At 48.9% G+C, this 24,612-nt stretch overlaps 1 protein-coding gene and 1 non-coding gene across 2 annotated transcripts; both read left to right on the top strand.

Moving 5' to 3' along the window:
- Window positions 1-20,952, top strand: TMEM214 (transmembrane protein 214). Its single transcript, XM_077330465.1, has 17 exons — window positions 1-206; window positions 456-661; window positions 2,407-2,557; window positions 5,503-5,637; window positions 5,867-5,949; window positions 6,577-6,682; window positions 8,474-8,555; window positions 9,811-9,912; window positions 11,455-11,596; window positions 12,832-12,923; window positions 13,778-13,826; window positions 14,716-14,829; window positions 14,957-15,074; window positions 15,360-15,456; window positions 17,201-17,369; window positions 18,246-18,397; window positions 19,336-20,952. Exons 1-17 carry the CDS (start codon window positions 83-85, stop codon window positions 19,460-19,462), a joined length of 2,049 nt encoding a protein of 682 aa, XP_077186580.1. The 5' UTR covers window positions 1-82; the 3' UTR covers window positions 19,463-20,952.
- A 3,167-nt stretch (window positions 20,953-24,119) lies between these two features.
- Window positions 24,120-24,192, top strand: TRNAA-AGC (transfer RNA alanine (anticodon AGC)). The gene has a single exon. It is a non-coding gene; the product is annotated as a tRNA-Ala (tRNA).
- The last annotated feature ends 420 nt before the right edge of the window (window positions 24,193-24,612 follow it).

Genomic DNA, 24,612 nt, shown 5'->3' with positions numbered 1-24,612 from the left:
GTTCCTTTCTGCCTCTCCCTTCTAGCGCGTGCGCGCTGCTGCTGGGTCTCCTCAGGAAAGGCAGCTGGGAGGAGGGTGCCCAATGGCGGCGCGCTGGGAAGTGGTTCGGAAGCCGACCCGGCGGGCCCCGGGAGGCGGTGGCAGTGGGCCCGGGGGACGGAAAGCACTGGGCGAGGCCAATGGGGGCCGTGGCCTGGCCCCACCCCGTGAGTGAGGGGAAGATGGGAGGGCTGTGTTGCTTGTCAGTGGAACCTCCCTGTTGCCAGGCAGTCTACCGGGATATATGGGGGAGTGCGATGGCCCCACCCTCTCGGTTTGGGGTTTTTGTGTGTCTGAGTTGGGATGACAGCTGAGGCCAACGCAGCTGGGTTCTCCAGCAGTTCTGGTATCCCACCTGCAGCTTGCCCGGTGGAGAGGAAGGTGGCTAACTCATCTCTGGCTTGCCTTTTCTGTAGTGCCTCTGGCGCCGTCGGAAACCCTCTATGAGCTCGCCTTCGAGAAGACCGTGAAAAAGCAGAATAAAGAGCAGGTGCCCCCACCCCCTGGGCAGCAGCCGCAGCAGAAAAAGCAAAACCTGGGAAAGCCCGCCAAGAAGCCATCGGCTGGAGATTTGGGGCACAAACAAGGCCAATTCCGGTCATTAGAAGATGCGCTGAAAGCGGTAAGTGCTGCCTTTATTTTTATTTATATTTATTTGTTGGATTGGATTTTTATCCTGCCACTCCCCGAAGGCTCGTGTACTGCAGGTGACAGTGTAGCCCCAGAACAAGTTGTCTTACTGGCTGCTGGTCTTGATCGCCACCTGTGTGGGAGCAATACTTGTTTACCCAAAGTGAACGCCAGATTCAAAATTTCAGACAGCAGCTAGGTGGTGGATGTTGACCTTCTTGCCCCCTTTCTTTGCAGCTGTTCATATGACTAATGATTTATTGAAAACATGCTGAAGGAATTTTAAGTGAGTTTGTTGCTTGTCCCAAAACAGTTGTCTGTAGGAGGAAGCTTAGAAGAAATTAATGTTGGAGTCTTGCAGTCCCTGCTTGAACCAGCTGCACATACAAAAGTGTGTGAACTGAGCTGTAAATGCTCCATTGCCTCCACTGTGGGAGGGAACATTTGCAGCTGATGGACATAGAAAAGAACACCTTGTCTTTAAAGCATAGCCTGGTTAGTGTGCTGTAGGACTGGAGGAGTAGGAAAGTATCTGTATTGGCCTTTTACAATATTGTAAACTGTTGCTTTGTATCCAAAACCCCTATTCTCTGGCTTTTAGCAGCTTGATTACTGATATTTGGGAAGTGATCTTGTTGATAATGCAAGAAGCAGATTTCCCCGATACTGCCTCCTCATCCAGCCTCTTGGCTGCTTATGGGGCAGTGTCTTTGAACGGTCATTCCAGAAGGTCTGGTGGTACAGAAAGAGGAAGCTTTGCTGCCAAGTAGTTAGCCTAGAGTAGCATTTGTCTTTATTCTGTGTGCATTTCTGTCCTCAGGTCTGTTTGGTCCACTCTTGGACTCAGGGTCTACTGCAATTGTTTAAAAAACGTAGCTTGGTAAAACAGAGGCAAGGAAATAGCCATTCAGTATGTCTAGAGAAGCTAATTCCAAGTGTTCTGTGTTACTCTCGAGTGGTCAAAAAACGTCGAGCAGCTCTTTAAATGCTAACATCTTTTAAATATGAGTTTTCAAGAACGGTAATTCACAGAAGCTCATATTAAAGTAAATCTTGTTCCTTTTATGGATTAAAACTGCGTTATTTAGCATTTGTGAAAATGCCCAGAGCTTCCAAGAATGCTTTAGTTCCTTGATGCCTGGTGGTTACTCTTGGTACACGTTCCATCATGACCTTTGAAGAGAGGGGCAGTCCCTGAGTCATGGAGGCTCCCAACGACTTGATTGTCCTTTTCCTTCTGCTTGAAGCTCTTGCAGCATCAGCCTCTCTCAATCTTTAGATAAAGATGCCACATTGAAATTAGAGTTGGATCTTGGAAGTGAAAGCGATTGCATTTATCCTGAGAGAGGTGTAGGGAGATAGAAGCTGACGGCTGAATCTCCACGGGTGGGGGGGCCATGGTTTGTAGGCAGCTGGTCCAAGGTGCAGTCCAGGATCTCCAGTAGCAGGTGCTGAGGAAGGACTAACCATCCTTTGGGCTCTGCACATCAGAAAGGGCATGATTAGAATCATAGAATTGAAAGAGACTATACAGGCCATCTGGTCCAACCCCCCGCTCAAAACAGAGTCAGGTTGAGCGAAATGGACTAACAACTTGATTCTGGAAAAGGCAGCTTTGTACTGCCTCCTCCTTTGAACCCCCTTTCTGCAAGTTTCTTTGCAAAAGGGCTCCAGATCCTGACAATAATGCCAGTTGTTTCCTTCCCCAATGTTCTTTTAACTCTTCTTTTTTTGCAGCTTGATTTGTCAGAACTCCAGAAGGAGCTGGATAAGAGCTTGAAAATGTTCCCTGAGAATCCTTCGGTGTGGGTCAAAGACCTAGCTGGATATCTGAACTACAAGCTGCAAGCTCCTAGGAGCGACCCCACACTTAGCCAGCACCCTCACGGTCAGTGGTGCCTTAAATGTTGGCCATGTTGTCAGTTAGAAGGGGATGTTGTGTGAACCTTCAGAAACCAGCCACACCCATGTTTCATTTGCAGATGCCTGGCCTATCTGCCTATTGCTCTTCAAAATGTGCATGCAGCTTGTTGCTTTCCAAGCTCTTGTGCAATGTTTGCTAAACCAGTAATTCTTAAAGGGGGATGGTGAGAAAAACACTAGTATCGCCCTTTTTGAAATGCTGTTGTCAGCAGCTTTTAGAATTCTGCAGCCAGAAAAACCTAGACATTTGCAGTTTGAGTGTACCCCATAAATGGAAGGAATTTGCCTGGATTCTTGGGTTGTTTTTTTTTGTGAATTTGCAGTTGTTACAGGGAAGTTCTTTTTTATTTTAGATTTCCTCTAGGATTTTTTTCCCACTTAAGAATAAAAGGGATACTTGGTATTTGCAACTGCAAGTAGGTAGCATCTCTCTCTCCCCAAGTCCTCTTATGTGACCTTTGACATCCTAATCCAGAATATGGTTGATGTTCTGTTTGTTTCACAAGTTTGAAAATATGCCTCTCTCAGTCACAAAGACTAGAATCTTGATTAAAAAAAAATAATTTTCAGGGTTATTATTGTTCCAGTGACTAGATCAGGGGTAGTCAAACTGCGGCCCTCCAGATGTCCATGGACTACAATTCCCAGGAGCCCCTGCCAGACTACCCCTGGACTAGATGATGTGGCCCAGATCGTGAAACTGTACAAATGTTTGTAGCGCTTTTGGGTCTCATGCTGTTAGAGGTTTTTGTTCTGTTTTGGTGCGGATAAACCACCCTTAAACAGTGGCAATATGAAGGCATTCTTCTTTGTTGGAGCTGAAGAGCCTTGTCCCAGCCATTCTGTCTCCTCTTGTGTTTACCCTGTGCCTTGAATTTCTGCTGGAGGCTCTTTCACAAGCAATTAACACTGTGGCAAGTGACTGTGGCTTTATTTGGCAAGATACTGGCCTTCCCTGGAAATGCTGAGGTGCTGATGGTCCATGGAGGAGCTGCTTGTTGATTGCAGAGCCAGCTTGCCCTGGAGGGGGATTGTAGCCCCCTGAAAGAGTAGATTTATGCCTTGAAGGTGCAACTCTATCCAGTCCTACAATGGGAGGCTCAGGTCTCCTCTGTGACACACAGTACCTATTATCGACTGCAGCTGATTTGCCAACTGTGGCCATTCCTGAGAAGGGGGGATCTGGCGACAGTGATCCTTATGCTGATTGCATCCAAGTTAGATGAATGCAATGTGCTCTGAAGGGGGGCTGCCTTGGACGAGGGTTCAGAAACTTCAATTAGTCCAATTAGTGGCCAGGTTACTGTCAGGAATTGGTCACAGGGATTGTATCATATCACCCCTGTGCTGACAAGATCTATTTCCAGGCTCAATTCAGAATGCTGAGTTTTGTCTTTAAGGCCCTAAATGGCTTGGGGGCAGGGTACCTAAAGGGACCATAACTTCCTGTACTATTCAGCTGGTAGTTAAGGTCTGCCTCTCCAGCCCTGCTCTCTGTGCCCCCACTTTCTGAGGTCAGGTGGGGGGCAACTAGAGACAGGGCATTTACCATAGTGGCACCTCTCCGGTGAAACAGCATCTCCCTTGTGGCTCACCTTTTGGCTACTTTACTATCATTTAGGCTCCAGACTGTAACACCAATTCTTATCCAGGCTTTTTAATTACACGTTTATCTTACCAGCTTTTTAATGGTCTGCTTTGTTTTGTAGTCAGGTTTTAACACCACATGTTTTAATACTGTCATTTTCAATGATTATGGTGCCTTCAGCAGTGCTCAGAGGAGGAGGGGAAATAGAAATATTATAAACTAGAATTAAAGCCCATTTTATTTGTGAATAAAATGGGCGCTAGGAGCCGGTCTTCTGTCAGCGCCGGGAGCAGGCTCACCGCAGCGGGGCCGAGAGAAGGCCGGGCCGCGACCCTCCCCGACACTGGAAAAGGCGTTCTCTCAGCCCCGGGAGCATCTTCGCTGCAGTGAGGCCGCTCCCGGGGCCGAGAGAAGGCCGGGGCGCGCGAAGGAGCGGCCGGGTCCGGCAGAAGCCGGAAAATGGCGGCGGTGGGAAAGGAGCAGGGACGTGGCGTCCCTGCTCCTTTCCCTAGTGGGAGGAGGGCGGCTGGAGTACTCACCGGGCAGGCAGCATCTTCTATCTGTCTGGTGACTCCCCAGCCAGGGCAAGCGAGGGTCGGGCAAGTGGCCAATTGGGAGCCGCGCTTTGCTTTGCGCGGCTCCCCTTTGGCCGCTTGGCTTTGGATGGACATTCGGGGGTCCTCCGGAGCGGGAGGGGGGTTTAAAGATAATGCTGCCTTTGTTTCCCTGGGCTTCATGCACAGCGTTCTACAGCAGGCTGTGCCCACAGATCAAGTGATATCAAGCTGCCCTGTCCCAGACCCACAGGAATGCAGACATTGGGGCTTAGCTATAGGCCAGCAGCTTTGCCTTTAAAAAGCTCCAGGCTCCTCCTGCTGCAGCAGCTGTGTTAAAGTACAGCATTTGTAATGAAACCTTCTATACAATATGAGCTTTGCTTGTCGCTCTGGCCCACTGCTTTTTGAAACAAAACAGGGTGAACCATGGTAACATGATGGAAGAGCCCAGGGACCAGGGCTGCACTCTTGAGGAAGCAGCAGTATTCTCCTCTATTGCATTAGGGCTCATGTGAGCTGCAACATCAACACGGACTCCAGCTGGTGAATGCATTCCTTGGGTTAAGACAGCATCCAGAGCTGAGGATTTGCCTAGGTCCCCGCTTGGGAAGTGGCTGCTGTTCCCTGGAAAATGGGAACATCTCATCCAAACTGATGTTTGTTTCCAAGTCTGAAGGTGGGGAAAGTCCTCACAGCATTGAGTGTTGACTTTATAAATCCTTCCTTAATCATGCCCCACTAGGATTATTATTGTTTTGGCTGCAGACTATCCCTACTGCCTTGTGAGCAAGGAGCTGAGGAACATCATCAGGTCCCTGCTGTCGAAATCCGGGGGCGTCCTGGAGCTTTTCTTTGACCACTGCATTTACACAATGTTGCAAGAGCTGGAAAAGACTCCTGGTGAGAGCCAAGTGAAACTGTGGTAATAGGGCATTGGGTGAAAAGTTTTGCCACACGTGCTTCCCGGAAGGGCTTGACAAGCAGGGTTGGAGCCATTTGTGGGACTGTTGGTGGGCCCCTTGAGCCCAGTCCCACAGAAGCTGCAAGCACATAGGCTATGTGAACAGAATGCCCAAGCCCCTGCACTGTTATTCCTGATTGTCTTTCCTTGCTGTGCTTTGCCTTCCAGGGGAATCGCTGCACGGATACAGGATCTGCATACAAGCAGTGTTGATGGACCGACCAAAAGTTGCCACAGTTAACTTGGGCAAGGTGAGCAAGCTGGGGTCACATAGTTCCAACCAGCAGAAACCACTTCTCCCCCTCAGTTTGCTGCAGAGGTTTTTCCATCTCTCCCCACTTCCTTCAGTTCTCAGCTGCTTTTTCGGTCAGCAGAAGCCACGTTTGTGCTCCTATTGTCAATCAGGTTCACTCTGTTATCACGCAGGCGACATAGTAGCATTGCTGCCTCTGGCAACGTTCCATGCGGACCTTTGGGTGCTAAGTTATTCCAGTTTTGTATGCCTGGAAGCAGTTCCAGAATTGCTGACAGAGCAGTTTTGGTGGGAAGTCTAGCAAGAAGACAGTGCATGTGACTCTCATTGGCTACTGCCCTGGGAAAGCCTACCCTAGAGGGATCAGGGGATGCCTGAAGCTGTTGTGGGGTACAAGTACACCAGCATATATGGTGCACAGAGATCTTACACTGTGTCCCCACTTCTGAATAAGGTGATGGTATCCTGCGTTTGAGGACTTCAGGTTATATTTTCCCATTAGCAGTTGCTCGTGTCGCTGGGGGAATTTCCCAGAAGGACACTCTGCATCATCCCATCCCCAAGAGTTCTGCATTAATGCTGCTGTCTTTGCTTTATTTTTTTTATTTATTTATTTTTGCCTCAGTATCTTGAGCTCTTGCGGTCTTACCAAACCCGGCCGGCCAAATGTCTCACCATTATGTGGGCCTTGGGGCAAGCTGGATTTGCTGATCTTACAGAAGGGCTTAAAGGTAAGTAGAGCCTGTTCAACTCTATCCTGGGCACATCGTAGGACAGTATCCCTTTGAGTTAAATGTTCGTGTTCCACCATTCTGGTAGCCCACATCACAACTTTAGGTCACTGCCTTCTCTGGACAGCAGCCACTCAGGGCAAACTACACAGTACCACATAGGCTACTTTGCCACGGGGACTGTCGGTCACAGTGTCACTGCTGTTTCCCAGTGGGAAAGCACCATGGGGGCTTAAAAGCACCATGGGGGCTTAACATGCACCGAGACTGTGGAGGCAGGAGGGACTCGCCCCCACCCCCAGTACTTTTTAATGGAGTTTCCACCAAGAACTCACAGCTGCGATATGGCTTCAGAACCCTGTGGCAGTCTGGCATACATTTTAAGGATACTTTGGTCATCGGTAGGAGAGGAGCAGCTGTTGGGAGCTCCAAGGTTAAAAGTGCTAGATTATGGGGCTGGTTAGCCCAGAGGGGGTAAGGGGCCAAGAACCTGCTAGGAAACTAGTAGGGGATGTGTGTCCCACCCCCCCTTTAGCTGATGGATCACCAAAGAATTAAAATTAAACCTCATCTTTGTCTCCTATCGTCATCCCTCTATAATTCCCCATCTTGTGGTTCACTTTCTGTGCTAAAATATAAATGAGAAAGTACAGTTGAATGACTGGGCATTTCTTTATTGACTAAAGATAAGCAGTGGGTCATCTTGTCTCAGGCTTGACCCTGAGGATCGAAAATGTCATCTGGCATGGCATTCTTTTTTTTTCTCTTGTGAGTCAGATTTCTGGGCATCTGCTGTAATGTTTCTGACTGCTCAGGCAAGAAAAACTTGGGGAATGAGTTTTGCACTGAAGGCAAGAAAAGCCTTAAATGGCAGCGTTTATAAACTGCAGGTTGGGAAGATTTGTTAATGGTGGGTTGACTCCTAAGGGATCCCTGCTGCTATGAAAGATGTATTACCAGACGGAGCCCTTGCTGCAGGCGAGGAAGCAGCAGGAAACGGGGTAGTACTAAGTCAGCGGTTGATACAATGCACATTTACCTTAGAAACAGAGAGAGGAAGGCAAGCGGTGGTCCATGCATGCTCCCACATTGCTGTGACAACCTGTAGCCACCTCCCAAATCATGCGTATGGAAACATTTAAAACAAACAGCTTGATATTTGTATACTAGTTCAATCTCAGTTCATTTGTCAAATTCAAATTCGGGACCATTATTGGCATCTATAGAAAAGAAACAATAAAAATTTAATCCGTAAAAGAGAGTAAGCCAACAAAATTCAGACTCGAGTGGTCAAGAAGAGCAGTCATGGAGGGAGAATAGAAACCTGGCAATAATTTCGGCCATCTTATATTATCTGTATTAGTTTTTATTGGTTTTAGGGGGATACTTGGGGGTTTTATGTGATTGTAACCTGCCTTGAGCCTCCAGGGAGAGGCGGCTAATAAATAAAATAATAATAATAATCTGAAGAGGTGATCTTGGAGAAAGTATCTAGTTAACTTCTTGGTGCTGTGGGAGCCATCACTCCTCATTAATGGCTCCAGGATATGTTCTCCATGGTCTTTATGTCACCTGCAGTAGAAGAGAACTCAGTGGATTCTGGTTATTTAGCCAAGCAGGTGTAATTCATTTGTCAGTAACAAATTTGTGCTTCTTCTTGAGCAGCTTTCCCAAGTCATTGTAGACATCTTTGCACTGGTCACTGGATATGGGGCACCCCTCCCTCCAACGCTGTCAAGGAGCATGCTGATCCCTAACCAAAAGCTGTGGTATCGTCCTTTTCTTCTGCAGTGTGGCTCAGCATTATGCTTCCCGTTCTGGGCATCAAATCACTCTCCCCGTACGCCATCACCTACTTGGATCGACTGTTGATGTGAGTTTTTCTATGTGTCTGTAACACGGTGTGGGGGAGGTGGTGCAAAATCAGGCTCCACCTCACACCTTTTGACTTCAAAGTATCACAGGGTTGTGCATTTCCAATAAATGAAGCTCTGCTATATTTATCCTGCGTGAAGACTGAGGGAGGTATTAGTGCATTTATAGTGCAGAGAGACAGGTGACTTTGTTTGGAGACAAATTTGCAACTATGTTGGTCCAAAGGTAACAGTGTTGCCTCTAAACATCACCATGAAATGAAGTTCATGCAGAGAAAGCCATGTAAAATGTCTTCTTTCTTTTATTATGATAAACCTTGTGAAAGACAGAGTTTCCAGAGTGGATCTCTGTTTTGAATTCTTCTTCAGACAAGGTCTAATGTTATGAGTTGTTCCACAAAAGGAATTTTTAGCAATAACATGAGCCTATGATTCTTGCCTGCTGCAGCATGCCCCGGTTCTCCAGTCATTTATCTGGGCTTGATTCCACATTCCCCCACGTGCAGCTAGCTGGGTGACCTTGGGCTGGCCACAGCCCTGATAAAGCTGTTCTGACCGAGCAGTGATATCAGGTCTCTCTCAGCCTCACCTACCTCACAGGGTGTCTGTTGTGGGGAGAGGAAGGGAAGATGATTGTAAGCTGCTTTGAGACTCCTTCAGGCAGTGAAAAGCCGTGTATAAAAACCAACTCTTCTTGTTTCTAAACATTGTGCAAGCTTTGGAGTTCTCCAGGACTCTTCATCATGCCAGGTGATGAAGAGGTCTGGAGAACAGAAAAGCTTGTGTGCTGTTATTGGGTTGGTCATAAAGTATTATGTGAATTCTATGTCCATCTTTTAGAAAGCCTTTGTAAAGCAACATCTGTGGAAATTGAGTCAATTTTCCCTTTGCCTGTGACAAGGGAGGCAAGAGAGAGGGATCCTCAGGCCCCGCATAGGTGTTCAGAACAAAGCTGAATGCTCCATACCCTGCTATCCGTCCCACCACTCCCTGTGCCCATGAGCCCTGGGTTCTTGTTCGATGGGGCACCTGCCTGTGCTGCCAGCCCTGTAGTGATGCTGAAAGAAGCTCTTAGCCTAGTCATTTAACGAACAGCTAGGATGAGACTGAAGGGTTGCCCCACAAGGGACTCTGTGAGACTGATGGGTCGTTTGCAGGGTCCAAGCACTGGACTTGACTGGGAAAAGCATCTGTGGTCTTTGTATTTGGTGCTGAGGCTATTCCCACTGATAGGCACCACTCGCTTTCTTACAGGATGCACCCCAACTTGACAAAAGGCTTTGGCATGATCGGACCCAAAGACTTCTTCCCTATCTTGGACTTTGCCTTCATGCCCAACAACTCCTTACCACCCAGGTATGGCAGTGCATTGTGGGAAGTGTCCCCTCTGCCCATTGTTCTGCACCAGTTATGCAAAATCAGTTACAATCAATCAAATACAAGCTGTTCCACTCCCATTCTTTGCAGTGTTCAGAGCCAGATTAATAATAACCTCCAGCATCACAAAAGAAGTCTGGAATAGCACGCATGTAGCTTTCCATGCGTCATGTGGTAGTTGGGGGCTCTCGTGCCCATTTTATTGTTTCATCCGAAGTATCTAATAGTTATTTAATTTATTTACTTTGTATGTCACACAACCGCTGAGGCTGTGGGTGGATGCCCAGGCACTCCTAATATTACATTTTAAAGATAAAGGCATTTGGAAGCCAGCATTGGAATCATCTTCTGCCTTCTAAGCTGCTGTTTCTTTTGACAAATCATTATTTTAAATATATATTCTGCCAACTTGATTCTTAAGGTGGTAGTGCTGACTAGAGTGTGTAACTAGGATCTGGGAGACCTGGGTTCGAATTCCCACTCTGTCATGGATGCTTGGCTGGGTGTCTATGGACCGGTCTGACTCAAGACTACAGACTCTGTGTAACCGACCTCATAAAGATGTTGTTGAGGATAAAATGGAGGACTAATTCGTAGTCTTCATTGTGGAGAATGGTAGGGTATGACTTAAGTCAATAATTAAAGTTAAAAAGCACTTTAAGAAAACAAGCATATATCTTAGCACACTAAACCCAGTAAAATGATCCTTAAAACTCCAGAAACAGGGAGCTTTTGTTCCTCCTGTGGTGTGTGACTGTGCTACAGCAAGCCCCGGTTTAAGGATTTGTGGGACCTGCAGCAGCAAAGCCAGTTTAACAATTTGCAGGGCCTTAGCAGAACACAACTGGTGCTTTTACTTGGGCTGTAATAAGTGGGGCACCCTTCCCAGGGATATGTGTGGAACTTTGGAGGCAATGATAGTTTCTTTTTTTCATTCTTATGGTCTGCAAGCCTCATAAGTATGAAAGGCCCCCTAATCGTACAGCACTGCGAGGCCACTGGAACGGCAAGGCCTGTAACATGTGCTAGTGGGTTGAATCATCTCTGGCTACAACGAAGGCCCCTCCCCTTAGCCTCAGGCTGATTGACAGATCTGATCTCCTGGGCAGGAAAATGGGACCTGCCTCCGGCACTTCCCTACAGCCCTGTGGAGTAGAGCAACGGGGCCTGTGGCAGATGCACCTCTGGTTGCCTTTGGCCAAGGGAAGTCCTGCAGTCTTGGTGGTAGTAGAAAAGAGCAAGGGCCCAGTAGCCCCTTAAGGACTAACAGAATTTGTAGGAGCTTTGTGAGTCACGGCTTACTTCTTCTGATAACAGGTAGCCTAACATGGCTACCCCTTGAATCGTGCTGGTGAAGGGCTAGGGAGCCTGTGCAATTGGGTAATCTTATGGAAAAGTCCCAGTAGTTGGAATTTCCCCTTCCTTGCTACATGGCGTCCCCAGCACAAAATGGAATCCTTCTTATTTCCCACCATGGTGGGCTGATGTGATCTCTCTCTCTCTCTCTCTCTCTTTCCTCAGCCTGCAGGAGCAGCTGCGGCAATCGTATCCCCGCCTGAAAGTTCTGGCCTTTGGGGCAAAGCCAGAGACCACCCTACACACATATTTCCCTTCCTTCCTCTCCAGAACCACTCTCAACTGTCCAGATGACATGAAAAAGGAGGTGAGGCAGGGACTGCACTGAAGTCCGGGAGTTAGGATGGGCATCAAGAGGGTTCATTGAATAGCCCCATAATTTGCAGCCCCTCTCTGCTCTGTAATCAGTTGTCCAAAAAACTGATGCCTGAGATGATGCCTGCAAGAACCAGCCAGTGGAAAAGAAGCCACCTCTTCCCCGGCCGTTTATTTCCCCATCTAGCTCACTTTGGCCTGGGGACTCGGAGAGGCTAGTCATCTAGAATAATTTTCGGTGGAAAGCATTGCCAAGTTGCAGTCAACTTATGACAGCCCTGTATGGCAGGGGTGGCCAAACTGTGGCTCTCTGGATGTCCATGCAAACCCCATGAATCCCTGCCAGCATGATGATGGACATGGACATCTGGAGAGCCACAGTTCTTATTGGTTGATTGCATTTTATATTGCCCTCCCATACGGCTCAGGGTCGTTTATAACAGATGCATGCTCCAGTATGAAACAAAACAATATACCAGAGATTGCGGCCAACCCTCCTGTATGGTTTCCAAGGCAGAAGACATGATTCACCGTTGTCTGCCTCTGCATAGCAACCCCAAACTTCATAGGTGGTCTCTCCCCCAAACACTAACCAGGGTTGACCCTGCTTAGCTTTCAAGATCAAACAAGTTAAAGCCAACCTGGGCCATTCAGGCCAGGGCCTAGAAACCTTATGCCAGAGTAAGTTCCTTTCCAGATCCTCTGAGAACAACAGAGATCCGGATGTGAATTAATGTCACCCAAGAGGCCGTATGAGACTAGATTTGCTGGAAAAGACAATTTTATGCTAGGAAAAGAGGAAAACATTAACAGGCAGTTGATTAATTCAATCAAGGAAACTATGGCCTTCAGTTTGAAAGGCCTGAGCAAGGCTGTTAATGATAGCACATTCTGGAAGCCATTATTTCACAGGGTCATCATGAGTCAGAAGCTGCTTGACAGCACATAACACACATATGACACAGTATTCCATAGGTGCAGGCTCACTCGTCCGCATCTTTTCCCTTGTGTCCCAGAGACAAGATGGAACCCTCAAGAGCTGAGGAAAAGCAATACTGTCCTACCTGCGGCTGCATTGGGGGGGGGGGGGGGGGATATAAAATTTCATAGAGGTCATCCAGCTCTCAAAATCAATGTGGCCTCATGACTTTATCAGTGATCCTGTTGCAGAATTCTCTTTCCGGTTGTTAGATCTCTGAGAATCATTCTTCTCTCACCCCTGTGCAGCTGCTAAACTGCCTGACGGACTGCCTCAACCTGGATCCCCTCAGCTTCAGCGTCTGGAGACAGTTGTACATCAAACACCTCTCACAGTCTAGGTGCGAATAGGCGAGTGCCACTGTACTGCCTCTGTGCTGCAAATTCTTCTTGTCTGAATTACGCTGCTTGAATCACAGCTTTGACTTAAAAGGAAAACGTTCCTAGCCCTCATGGTGCCTAAAGGTGATGAACTAGAAAGAGGCTCGGGAGAAGCTGGGCTGAAGAACTTCACAGGGAGGAGCTGGGGCCCCTTTTATATCCAGAGAAGATCCCTGGCACACTTCTCACCTTCCCCTCTGAGAAGGCTTTTGGGAAAGTAGATTTTCCCCCCAAAGTAAGTGTAGATATTGTGCCCATGTGCGAAGGAGAGCCAGCATCCTCGATCATGGGTAGTGCCAACATCTGCCTGTGCTGACCCCGTCCTCAAATTGTGTGTACAGGGCTAGCCGAAGGCAATTTCAGGTAATAGCGTGTTCAGCTTCTTCTACTTCCTAGTCCAGTCATTTCTAAATCCCCATTGGGTTTTTGCAGACATAACAAAGAGGAGAGGAGACTCATCTGCAAGTGCAAAAAGTATTTCTAAAAGTGAGCAGATGCTGGACCTAAAGATTCTGCCGCTCTGGAAGGCCCCAGGTGGCTGCCCTGCCCTCTGCCTCCCCATCCCATAATAATTAGATGGGTTAAGGCCTTTGAGTGCAGTTCCCCTTCCGTGTATCCCATTTGCAAGGTGGTAAGATAGCAAAAGAGAGAGCGGAACTGTGGAGTGACGTGTTAGCGTGCGGCCAGCGTGTTGTTTTCGCTCTCACTGCAGAGCTTTTGTGCCACGGCAGCAGTTGCGTTACGAACAGCTGTGGTTCTTCAGAGGGCATCGGCTCTCCATGGCTAATATCTGTGCCTTGCTTTCCCTCCCTAGCCTGCTCCTGAATCACCTTTGGGAGTCCTTGGACAGCATCCCCAAAAAGGTTTGCAATCCTTGGTCATTTTTACTCCGCATGCAAGGGCAAAATTGGCACAGAGGAAGGGCCTGCCAAGAGAATGCCCAGCCCATATCCACTTGGGGCTCATACCTAGATGGGGCTGGCATAGGATAGTCAGCAGCTGCAGGAGGGGTGGCTTTTAAGAGCCTATTTCGGGACAGCTTGGTGTAGTGGTTAGGAGCACCGACTTCTAATCTGGCGAGCCGGCTTTGATTCCCTGCTCCTCCTCCACATGCAGCCAGCTGGGTGACCTTGGGCTCCCCACAGCACTGATAAAGCTGTTCTGACTGAGCAGGAATCTCAGGGCTCTCTCAGCCTCACCTCCCCCACAGGGGGTCTGTTGTGGGGAGAGGAAAGGGAAGGCGATTGTAAGCCGCTTTGAGACTCCTCCTGATAGAGAAAAGTGGCATATAAGAACCAACTCTTCTTTACATTTGTGAGGAGTTATAACATCGCTGGTGTTCCGTTATGCCAGCTAGTCATCCTTAGCTTGTTCGACTGGAGTTTGTTTACAAAGGTTATTATCCCTCTTGGGCCTTGTGGACAGGATGGATTAGAATGCTGAGAAGGGGTACTAGCTGCAGTATTTCATAGCTTTGCATGCCAGCTCAGGGCAAAGGATGTAGCTGGCTCATCTGATTTGTGGTTGTGATTCAAGGGACTGGCTCTGTTTGCATGTTAGAAGTCAGCATTCAGTTGCTTGGCAAAGGAAGAGGCTGGCCCTTGGAAGGCAGGAGTTGGGCCTCTTCCCCACCCCACCCCAAAGGCAAGTGGCTGGCATTTCAGTGCTTTGACAGCTGACAGCCCTCTTGGTTCAGTTTGCAGCCTCTGGCTGCTGTTTGACAGGACTGTTTGTGATCCTTTTCTTCTCCAGATGCGGAAATCTTTGCAGGAAATGGTCCATTCCTTTAAAGTCACAAACGAAGAGCTGGCCTTGAAAGGACCAAGCAATGCTCAGGATGTGGCTGCTTGCAGATCCACCTGTAAGGTATATTTACTTGCTGGGGAAGCAGAAGGTGGGCTTTGGAGGGCCAGCGGGTCCTTAGCAAGTCTTGTATCTCCCCCCTCTGTGACTAAACTTGTTTGATTTCTCTTTGGGCTCTTTTATTTTAAAGAACTTGTTGCTCAAGATGAAAGGCAGTGGGTTCCCCTGGTTTCGACTGCTGCTGGTTATCCTGGTATTTACCACGGGGTTTTTGATGCATGACATCAGGACTCATGGCTCCTTCGAAGGTTAGTCCTGCCACGGGGGAGAGGGGATCTGTGTGGAGAAGCAAATTCTTTCCTTTAAGGATAGACAGACTGGGTCTGTGCAGCCCACTCTTGACCATTCTCCCCAGGGGTAGTCAAACTGCAGCCCTCCAGATGTCCATGGACTACAATTCCCACAAGCCCCTGCCAGCATTCGCTGGCAGGGGCTCGTGGGAATTGTAGTCCATGGACATCTGGAGGGCTGCAGTTTGACTACCCCTGATTCTCCCCCTAAATGAAGCCTATCTGTGTCTCTCCCTCCCCCAGCATCTGCCTCTGCTCACATCCTCCGTGATTCTGGCATCCTATCTGCTTCTCAGCAAGCCTGGAACAAAGTCTCCAATTACTCTTTCAAAGGATACAGGTCAGTGACTTGCTGTGGATCTGCATCAGCAGAGAAGGACAATAGCAGCACCTCCCCTTAAGGCCAGGTGGGGAGCCAGGTGCCCATAGCAGCTCAGCACTTAGCATGGGTGAGGCTCCTGGAACATTGCCTAGGGCCTAGACTAAGAAAGATGGATAGCTCCGAAAGGAGGACACGATATGCTCAGGCACTGCTTCATTTGGTTAATGGTTGCCATTGTGCAGGTTTCGTTACGTCGAGTTTCAGGACTTTTTTCAACCTTTGGACAGTGTAGGAACCCCTGAAGTATTTCTTAGGCTTTGAGAAACCCCAGAAATGGTCAGCCTGCCTGCCCATGCCCCCACAGAAATGACATCGCTCCTACATTCCCACCGGATGTGACTGGCGTTAAAAAGGTAAAGGTAAAGGTATCCCCTGTGCAAACACCGAGTCATGTCTGACCCTTGGGGTGACGCCCTCTAGCGTTTTCATGGCAGACTCAATACGGGGTGGTTTGCCAGTGCCTTCCCCAGTCATGACCGTTTACCCCCCAGCAAGCTGGGTACTCATTTTACCGACCTCGGAAGGATGGAAGGCTGAGTCAACCTTGAGCCGGCTGCTGGGATTGAACTCCCAGCCTTATGGGCAAAGCTTTCAGACGGCTGCCTTACCACTCTGCGCCACAAGAGGCTCGTGACTGGCCTTAGGCAGAGCCAATAGGATTAAACAAAGTGGATGCTTTAGGTCTGCCCTGTGGAGGGCCTGTAGTACAATAGAGAAGTGGGCTCCGGTGACATCAGCAGCCAAACCTCCGGGATATGCTACCGAACCCCTTGGGAACTCTCAGGGAACCCTGGTTGGAAATCCGTGATCCAGAGAATGATCACGTTGGCTGCATGTGGTCTTTGGATCGAGCTCATAGATTCCATGATGCTGGCAGGGTCAGCTCAATTGGGCTTAAGACTGGCTTCCCCTGCATCCTCTTCTACTCCCCTCCCTCCTTGCTATGAAAAATGTGAAAAAAGGTGTAGCTTCCGAACACTTCCTGCATCGGTTTTAATGAGCAGCACGGCAGCAAGTGGTCACAGCAAGGGCAGTTTCCCCACAGTGCTTCCTGCTGACCTGTTGGGCTGGCAAAACTGGAAACGTATAACTAGGCCAGACTTAAAGTAAAAAAGTAGCACATCCCTAATATGAATATCTGGCAAGAGGATACAAACCTAGATCCACACAGCAACATTTTGCGTGATTATTTTCTGTCTCCTGCTCCTGAATAGAGCTCCAACTGTAAGATATCTGCTAAGATTTAAGCATATTCTAAGACTTGAGTTAGCTGTTCACATGTTTGTCACATGTTTGAAAGATACTGAGGTGGCTTTCATATATTTCATTCAAGAAAGTTGTGAAGTTGTGAAGACAGCTAGTAGGTTTGTTAAAGTTCATTGTTCAAAGCAATATATTTCCGATTAGGACATTTTTGACTCACAGTCCAGCTAATCCCATACAACTTCTTTACAAATCCCCTTTGCTGCTCAGGCCTGAGTTGGAAAAATGTCTTTCTCTTAGTGTCACATGAGGCACTGAGAGGCTGAGGTTCAAATTCCCACTTAGCAATGGTTGGGGGGGGGGCAGGAATAGTGGGCCAGCCACTACTGTCTCTCTGCCTAACCTCCCTCCCAGTGGCTTGCTTAGGAAGGACTGAACGAGGGCAGAACAATGCTGTAGGTTGCCTTGGGTGTAAATGTCTAAACGCCTTCCGTTCCAGCTGGCTAGAAGCAAATGTGCCTCTCTACTACTCACACATGGTGACCGTGCTGGGACCAAACTTGGAGCTCGTCTGGGCCAAGACGAATGAGACTGCCATGTATATCTCTGGGAAATGCTCTACTCAGCTAGCCTGGCTTGGAGACAACCTGCCCAGGCTCATTGAATGGGTAAGGGTGGCATTTCCTCTCTTTCCTTGGCCAGCTTGCCCAATGGAGGTAGCGAGTGGGCGGATTGCATGGGGCATGGGTCACAGTGGGGAATATTTACAGGAAGTGAGTTATCAGCAGTGGCTGAAGAATTCCGATAGAAAGCAAAGCAGCATACAGGACCTTTCCAGCGGTTCATTTCTCCTGACATGCTGTTTTGGCCATACAGGTAGGGCAGGTAGGCCTGGATCTGTCATGCCAGATTTTGTATCCAGACCACCCAATACCACTCATTGGGAGTGAGGAGTCCAGCTCTTTGCCATGCAGAGAGGAAGAGGTTCTCCTGCTGCTCACACTAAGCTGCCAGGGACCCATCTCCAGTTGTGCATGTGAACAACTCGGTAACAAAAAGTAGCAGACTGGGACAGGAAAAGTTCTCTGCAGAGTATTGAAAGGTGTGGATGGAAAGGAGAACCAGCAGCAGCCAGAGGCCTAGCAGATCTGATGAAAGGGAGGAATACAGCTCCCATCAACACACCTGCTACTCTTGGATTGGCTGAGAATGACCCTTTCTGCTATTCACGGGGAGGGACTTCAGATCAAGAGCGCTTCTATCATATCTTCAAATTCCATGTTCCTTTTCCCCATTCCCCTACTTGATTTATCCTCTTTTCCCAATAGTGATGTGTGACCAGTATCCTGTGGCAAGCCCTTTAAAGGGCTGTAGAGAGCCACACATAAAATTTGCACCTGCTCTTAGCCCCAGCTCCTCAAGAAAGGGGTGAGAACCAATAACTGCAGTCCGTAAGCTGTATGCTAAAGATGCAGGCTGTGCATTGAGCAGACCGCACAGCAAATGGCTGAGCTTCCACCTCTTCTCTGCTCCTTTCCCTGCAGCTCCAGACCCACCTTCCGGATTTTGTGTTGCACCTGGCCGAGTACCTCAAGGAGCTGCTGCTTTTCCTCATGCGGAACTACCTCCTGCCAGCTGTGGACTACGTTGCCGGGATGGTGGAGCAGGGCTGGGAACTCTGGGTGGCTTCTTGCAAGTGAGCATTCTCTGCACGAATTGGCAGGAAGGTTCTGATTCTCCCACGCAATACCTCTGTGTAGGAGAGCCTAAAGCAGACCTAAAGCGGAGGGGGACCTGTCAAAAGACAGAAGGTCCGACTTAGACAATTGAGTTGTGGTGGGAGTGCTATGCCCTAGAGAGCATTAATCGTGCATGTAGCTGAGCACTGTTATTCCCATGTGGGTGCAAAACTCGGACGTTATGAAAGAATCCGCCCTCCTAGAAATCACAGAAGCCCAGCTGGGCAGCTGTTGTCAGTGATCAGCACTTCTGATCCCCATGTGTCATCCCTCCCGAAAAAAACTACACAAAATGAGATGCATCAGAGGCCACTAGTGCCATTCTAAGCTCCTCAGCCAAATGCACAACCAACACAGGGCCCTGGTTTGTTAGCTTTTCCACTTGCACGCATTGGACGCAAACAAACCACTTTGTGACGACATTCAGCACTTGCTGCGGCACAGTGAGATTATCAAAGATTATTCTGTTTAGAGATGCACAGGATTAAGACCTGTTGTAAACAATGAGGTTTGACAGATTGTTTGGATGGAGGCTCTCAGGCAGGCTTGGATACCAAGCGCCTTTTTCCAACGCCAAGGGCTTCTTAGTTATTAGGGGGAGGCAATTGCTGTTGGGAACTTTTAGCCTCCCCTTTGGCTTTGGGTGGGTCAGAGTTGGCACGTGGGGCTGGATAAAGCAGCTGTGCAGGAGGACAGCTCTTGGCTCCTCCAGGTTTGCATCTTTGTCACTGTCCTGAGTCAGGAAGAGAAGCCCGCAGGGGCACCCTCCTTGAATTTATTCACCTCACCCCAGCCTGCATGGGTAGAGAGGACTTAAGTGGCAATTCTTGGCATGGCTGATGGCCAGAGCATGCAGGTTCGGTCTCTGACCCCAGCTCTGTTTTCCTCCTCCTAGTGGTGAAGGGTCCTGGGACTGCTTGAGAAGACAGCTGGCGAGCTTCACCCATTCCTCTTGGATGTACCTCCAGGACACAACCGTTGCCATCAAGAACTGGGCCTTGGCCATTGTCTCCAGCCACTGAGACCCAGGAGTTGGGCAGGAGGTTTGGGTTGCTGCCAGGGACGGATGGCAGAGAGTGCCAACTGTTTGTTCTCAGTGCCGATCCTCAGGGTTGGGGGCCACTGCCTGCTGTAAAGCCCTGCTCTGCCTGGGCCTTCCGGACTCCAAACCCACTGGGCTGGCAGGCCAGTTCTCTCTGTTCTGCACTCAGGCCTTAGCTGCCCTCTTCTTGTCGGTCAGTCCTGTTGCTTAGCGGTTGGCTGCAGGATCATGGTATCAGCAACAGGTTTTGAGACAACAGCGCACAGCCCAAACAATTGTCTCTCTGGCTGTGTTCAAGGCAGAAGTGCCAGCCAAAAAGCATCGCCTCTCTCCTACCGAAGTAAAAACTATTCAGTGTCATTATCCCAGGTAAATGGGACCGTGGTCTTCTCTGCCATTTTATGCATGGAGATCCCATTCCTGAAACTATGTTCTTCTCCCTCTGTCCCTGAAGCCACTCCCAAGGTCTGGTGTTTGCTTGTGATCTTCTCCTGCTAGTCTCCCTCCCATCTCCTTGTCCTCTGGGAGAAGGGCTTTGTGCACAGCGTCCCAGACTTGCCTCTCCCTGCTTCCCACTGGTCAGTGGTGAACTTGGTGTGGCCAGCAACTCCCATGTGATGGAATCAAGGATTCTGAGCCTCTGCTTCTTCTCCCTCCAAGTGCTGCCTTGGCCTTTTTGTGCACCCAGGAAGCAGGGGGTCGGGGCTAGTGGTTGAGGCTGGGTAACTCTTCAGCCCCATGAATAGGAATGAGAACCACATGAAGCCTAGGGGGAAGGGAGAAGCGGGTTGCTCATCTTCATTGTGTTGGAGAGAAGCTTGCGAGTACTGGAGGAGCAGCAGTCCCATCCTCCACAGGCACTTACGGAAATGGACAGTTCTCACAGTGACGGATGTGGGAGTGGTTTGTGTTAATAGCGTTTTCTGAGTCTGCTTTTAAATCCCCTCCCCTCTCCGCTCCTAAGTTAAGTGTTGCCCTTCTGGTGGGGAGGAAGGATGTTGCCATGGTTGGTGCCCTGTGGATTCGTCAGTGTGAGCATGGCCTTGTGGCTGCCTGCACACTGTGGCATGGATACTGCTTGGGCGTTCCTCTCCCCTCCTTGAAATGAATGGGTAGGAACCAAGTCATGATGGATTTGCTCGAGGGAAATAAAGGGCTAGAGGAAGCGTCTTTTAAACAGTGCAGCACGTTCCTCCGTAGCGTGTCAGGATTGCCTGCTAGCAGGCCGGGCCTGCCGCTCAGTGCACTTCAGGTGCTGCGTGCCCTGCCAGACTCAGGTGTGGATTTGTGTGCTGGGGAGGGGGGGGGAGGGTGTTAGAGCAGGACTTGGGAGAAGCACATTGTCTGCCCTTGTGGTCATGGGCTGTTCTCCTCGACTCAGTAGGAATTCCAAAGGTAATGGGGCCAAGTCATGACCGTTATGTGACACTCTCGTCATGTGCAATAAAGGAAAATCTATTTCATTAACAATCCTTGCCTTCATGTTGTCTGTCTTTGCCCCTTGCGCCAGCCCCTTGAGCTGCACCACGTCCCCTTTTTTACCCCATCTTTCTATACTGGAGTCCCCAGTTTCTTTCCCCTTAAGCCTGCCCCCCAAATCCTCTGTCCCCTATTCACGATCCTTTCAGAGGTTGGCTTGCTGCCTTTCCTCCTTTCTTTCTCATTCAATGTGCATGAAATGTATTTATTATCTACTGAGACTCGAGGTGGATTGCAACTTCCAAAATGCAGTAAGAACAGTATAAGACACAGAACTGTCAACATCCGAGAACGTGACACCGAAACACAGTATGATACTGTAAAAGCAAGAACAGTAAGACTGAAAAACGTTGTAGTGGAACATACAATAAGCAGTAATAAACCCGGATTACAAAAAAATGTGCAGGCATGGTGCTCTTTTGGGGTTTTTTTGGGGGGTTTTGCATTAACTCAGAGCCCAGGGAAGAGATGGGCCTAAGGGTAGCTGTGGTGGGTGGACGAGGATAATATTTTCAACCATAGTGGGGATGGGGAACCAAGCCCTGGGCTCAGAGCAATGCAGGCACCCTAGCCAACCAAATCCTCCTGATCTCAGTGTACATGCAGAGAAGCAGGAACCAGGGTGCCCTGTCTTCATGCTGCCATTTCCTCCAAATGGATGACATTTCGGTTTTAAAGTTCCGCAGGGGTAGACGGTAACCTTCCCCCTGGGCTGGGCTTGTGTTTCCTGCCTTTAGCACTGTTCTGGCCTTCACATCTGTGTGGTTATAACCCCGCCTTCCCCCTGCCTGTCACATGGAGGATTCCAAGGGAGCATGTTGGGTGCTTGCAGCTCAGTGGGTCCCATGCTCAGTGAATTACGGGGATTGGTTCTAGACTATTAAAGGTAAAGGTATCCCCTGTGCAAGCACCAGGTCCTGTCTGACCCTTGGGGTGATGCCCTCTAGCGTTTTCATGGCAGACTCAATACGGGGTGGTTTGCCAGTGCCTTACCCAGTCATTACCGTTTACCCCCCAGCAAGCTGGGTACTCATTTTACCGACCTCGGAAGGATGGAAGGCTGAGTCAACCTTGATCGAACTCCCAATCTCATGGACAGACAGCTTCAGACAGCATTTCTGCCACTTACTTTCTCAAACACCACAACACACTAGCTAAAATGGAGGAGAGGAGAATGGTGTAAATTGCCTGGGGTTCCAACTGTGGGAGAAAGGCAGGGTATAAATGAAGTTATTGAACCACAATGGGAAAATCCCTGGAGGGATTGAAAGAGGCAGCGGTACGTCTGCTGCTGACAAAAATTCTATAGACCCGCAAGAGCCTCATAACTACCGACACGTTTTGCACCTAGCATTTCTGGGGAAGATGGTAGAAAGGGCAGTCGCAAACCAACTGACAGAATACCTGGAAGAAGCTTCGGTCCTAGACCCATCCCAGTCAGGCTTCTGGCCTGGCCATGGGATAGAGACGGCGCTAGTTGCCCTGACAGACGACCTCCATCGCCAGTTGGACCGAGGTAGGTCAACACTGCTGGTATTACTAGACCTCTCAGCAGCGTTTGACACAGTTGATCATGAGCTTCTAGCTCGCCGCCTCATTGATGCCGGAATATAAGGGGTTGTGGACAGAAGGTTGCAATAGGAGAGGGCCTGCAAAAGGGAGCTCTTCCGCCAGGCATTTGGTTGAGACCAGGCATAACCAACATCTGCAGGGCCCCTGCTCCCTCCCTCCCTCCCAGAAATCCACCAATACATTCTGCTCCTAGACCTGTTTGCACTGTTACCATTGTCACAATTATCGTGTTAATAGTATTAATGTTGTGGTTATCTATATGTTATGGATTGTTTCTTGTATTGTTTTCTACATTTTATGTAAACCACTCTGAGCCTCCAGGGAGGGCAGTATATAAATATAATAAATAAATAAATTAAATAAGCATTCCTGTCATCATCTAGATCTGCTACTTGCCCTTGAAGTTTTGACTGCTCTTTTATTAATGTGAAGTTGCTATTTTTTTTGACCAGGCCTCCTATCTGGGATGCTTCTCAGAATTATGTTAGTTTTCAGAACTGAGGAAGAATCCATAGGAACAAGAAGGATAAGGGGGAGAGGAGGGCAGGACAGAGGCTGGTGCGCTCTTGTCAGAGGACGGCAGCTCAGCACCATGTGAGACTGGGATGCATTTATTTGCCTGCAGCCCTGAGACTCGGCCCCTGCAGTCTGTTTCAGAGACCCTGAGTTCCAGTCGCCTCTTCTGTCCCTAAAATTGACTCGCAGCACTGGTGCAAGGTACCCTGGGTTGCATACTAAGCAGGATCTATCCCTAGTAAAGATTTGGATGGGAAATACCAGGGACTCCACAGGCAAACCACCTCTGAGCTTAATTTTAAGCTTTTCAAAGTTTGATTGTGTGAGATTATTCTCCTTTCTGGAGAGGGGCAGGTTAGAAAACGAAAAATAAAATAAACACTGCAGGCTGTGACTTGACAGCAAGAACAAAATCATCAATGTCTTGAGTCCAAGAGGTAAGAGGCTTCCACGAGGACTATCCTAAATACACACTTTCTAGAGCTGTCAAGTGGAGGTTTTAGGCAGATGGCTGATTATCTAAAACAGGGGTAGTCAAACTGCGGCCCTCCAGATGTCCATGGACTCCAATTCCCAGAAGCCCCTGCCAGCAAATGCTGGCAGAGGCTTCTGGGAATTGTAGTCCATGCACATTTGGAGGGCCGCAGTTTGACTACCCCTGATCTAAAATGATGGATTTTGTGTCGTGGATGAGCACCGTGCATCTAAGCACAGGCCACACGTGTATCCTTCAGTGGGGAGCAAAGCTCACCTGGAAGTATTCAGGCAGGTGTGAACCCCAGCCTGGGGCGTGGCTGAGCTGGAAGGTCCAGGAGGTAACAAATATTCTCCTCATTTATCTCTAAAAAGAGCAGGAAAACTTCCACTAATGAGGAGCGAAGCTGGCAGTGGCCATCTGGCACAATCCGGTAGGCAAACCCTTTCCTGAGCCACGCCCAACCCTGGGTGAGTAGAAGATTGGCTGGGGCGCTTCACGTGTTTCGCCAAGGAGATTCTTTGTTGATTTGGGTTTGTTCGCCCCCTGCTGGAGAGAAGCTTTAGGTCAGTTCAGCAGCAGTCTAAAACAGTCAGGGGGATTAGCTCAAATGGTAGAGCGCTCGCTTAGCATGCGAGAGGTAGCGGGATCGATGCCCGCATCCTCCAGTGGGTTGGATTTTGAATTATTTTCAAAAATTAAGTCGGGCAGCTTTAATTAAGTGTAGAACATTCACCTTCCCCGAACCAGGCTGAGGAAGGTTCATCTGAGCTCCGCTTGAAGGCAGAAAACTGTCGTATGTTGGTAGCGAGGAACTCTCCTTTTCAGAGCGAGCAAGCGAGAAGGGGCCTCGCGGAAGGGCAGTCTTTTTGGACATGAATGAGCGGCAAGGACGCCATCAGCTTTGCAGTAATGTCCTCTTGTAGGATGCACCGAGATAAATGGATCTTGCTTCCCAGGAAGAAAGATTCAGGTGCGTAGCCGTGTTTGAGTCCGGTGGCATCTTTAGGACCAACAGGTTTTAATGTAGCTATAACCATTCGTGCCCCTGCAGTCATATATCTGAAGAAATGTGCATGCAGACGAAA

The sequence above is a fragment of the Paroedura picta genome, chromosome 1, assembly GCF_049243985.1.
Source record: "Paroedura picta isolate Pp20150507F chromosome 1, Ppicta_v3.0, whole genome shotgun sequence".
Lineage (NCBI taxonomy): Eukaryota > Metazoa > Chordata > Lepidosauria > Squamata > Gekkonidae > Paroedura > Paroedura picta.
The sequence above is the reverse complement of the archived record's forward strand: the minus strand, read 5'-3'. Positions and strand labels throughout refer to the sequence as shown.

Coding starts and splice junctions, on each gene's coding strand:
- TMEM214 (XM_077330465.1), top strand. CDS start 83: ATGGCGGCGCGCTGGGAAGTGGTTCGGAAGCCGACCCGGCGGGCCCCG. Junction 207..455: donor CCGTGGCCTGGCCCCACCCC/GTGAGTGAGGGG, acceptor CCTTTTCTGTAG/TGCCTCTGGCGCCGTCGGAA. Junction 12,924..13,777: donor AAACACCTCTCACAGTCTAG/GTGCGAATAGGC, acceptor TTCCCTCCCTAG/CCTGCTCCTGAATCACCTTT.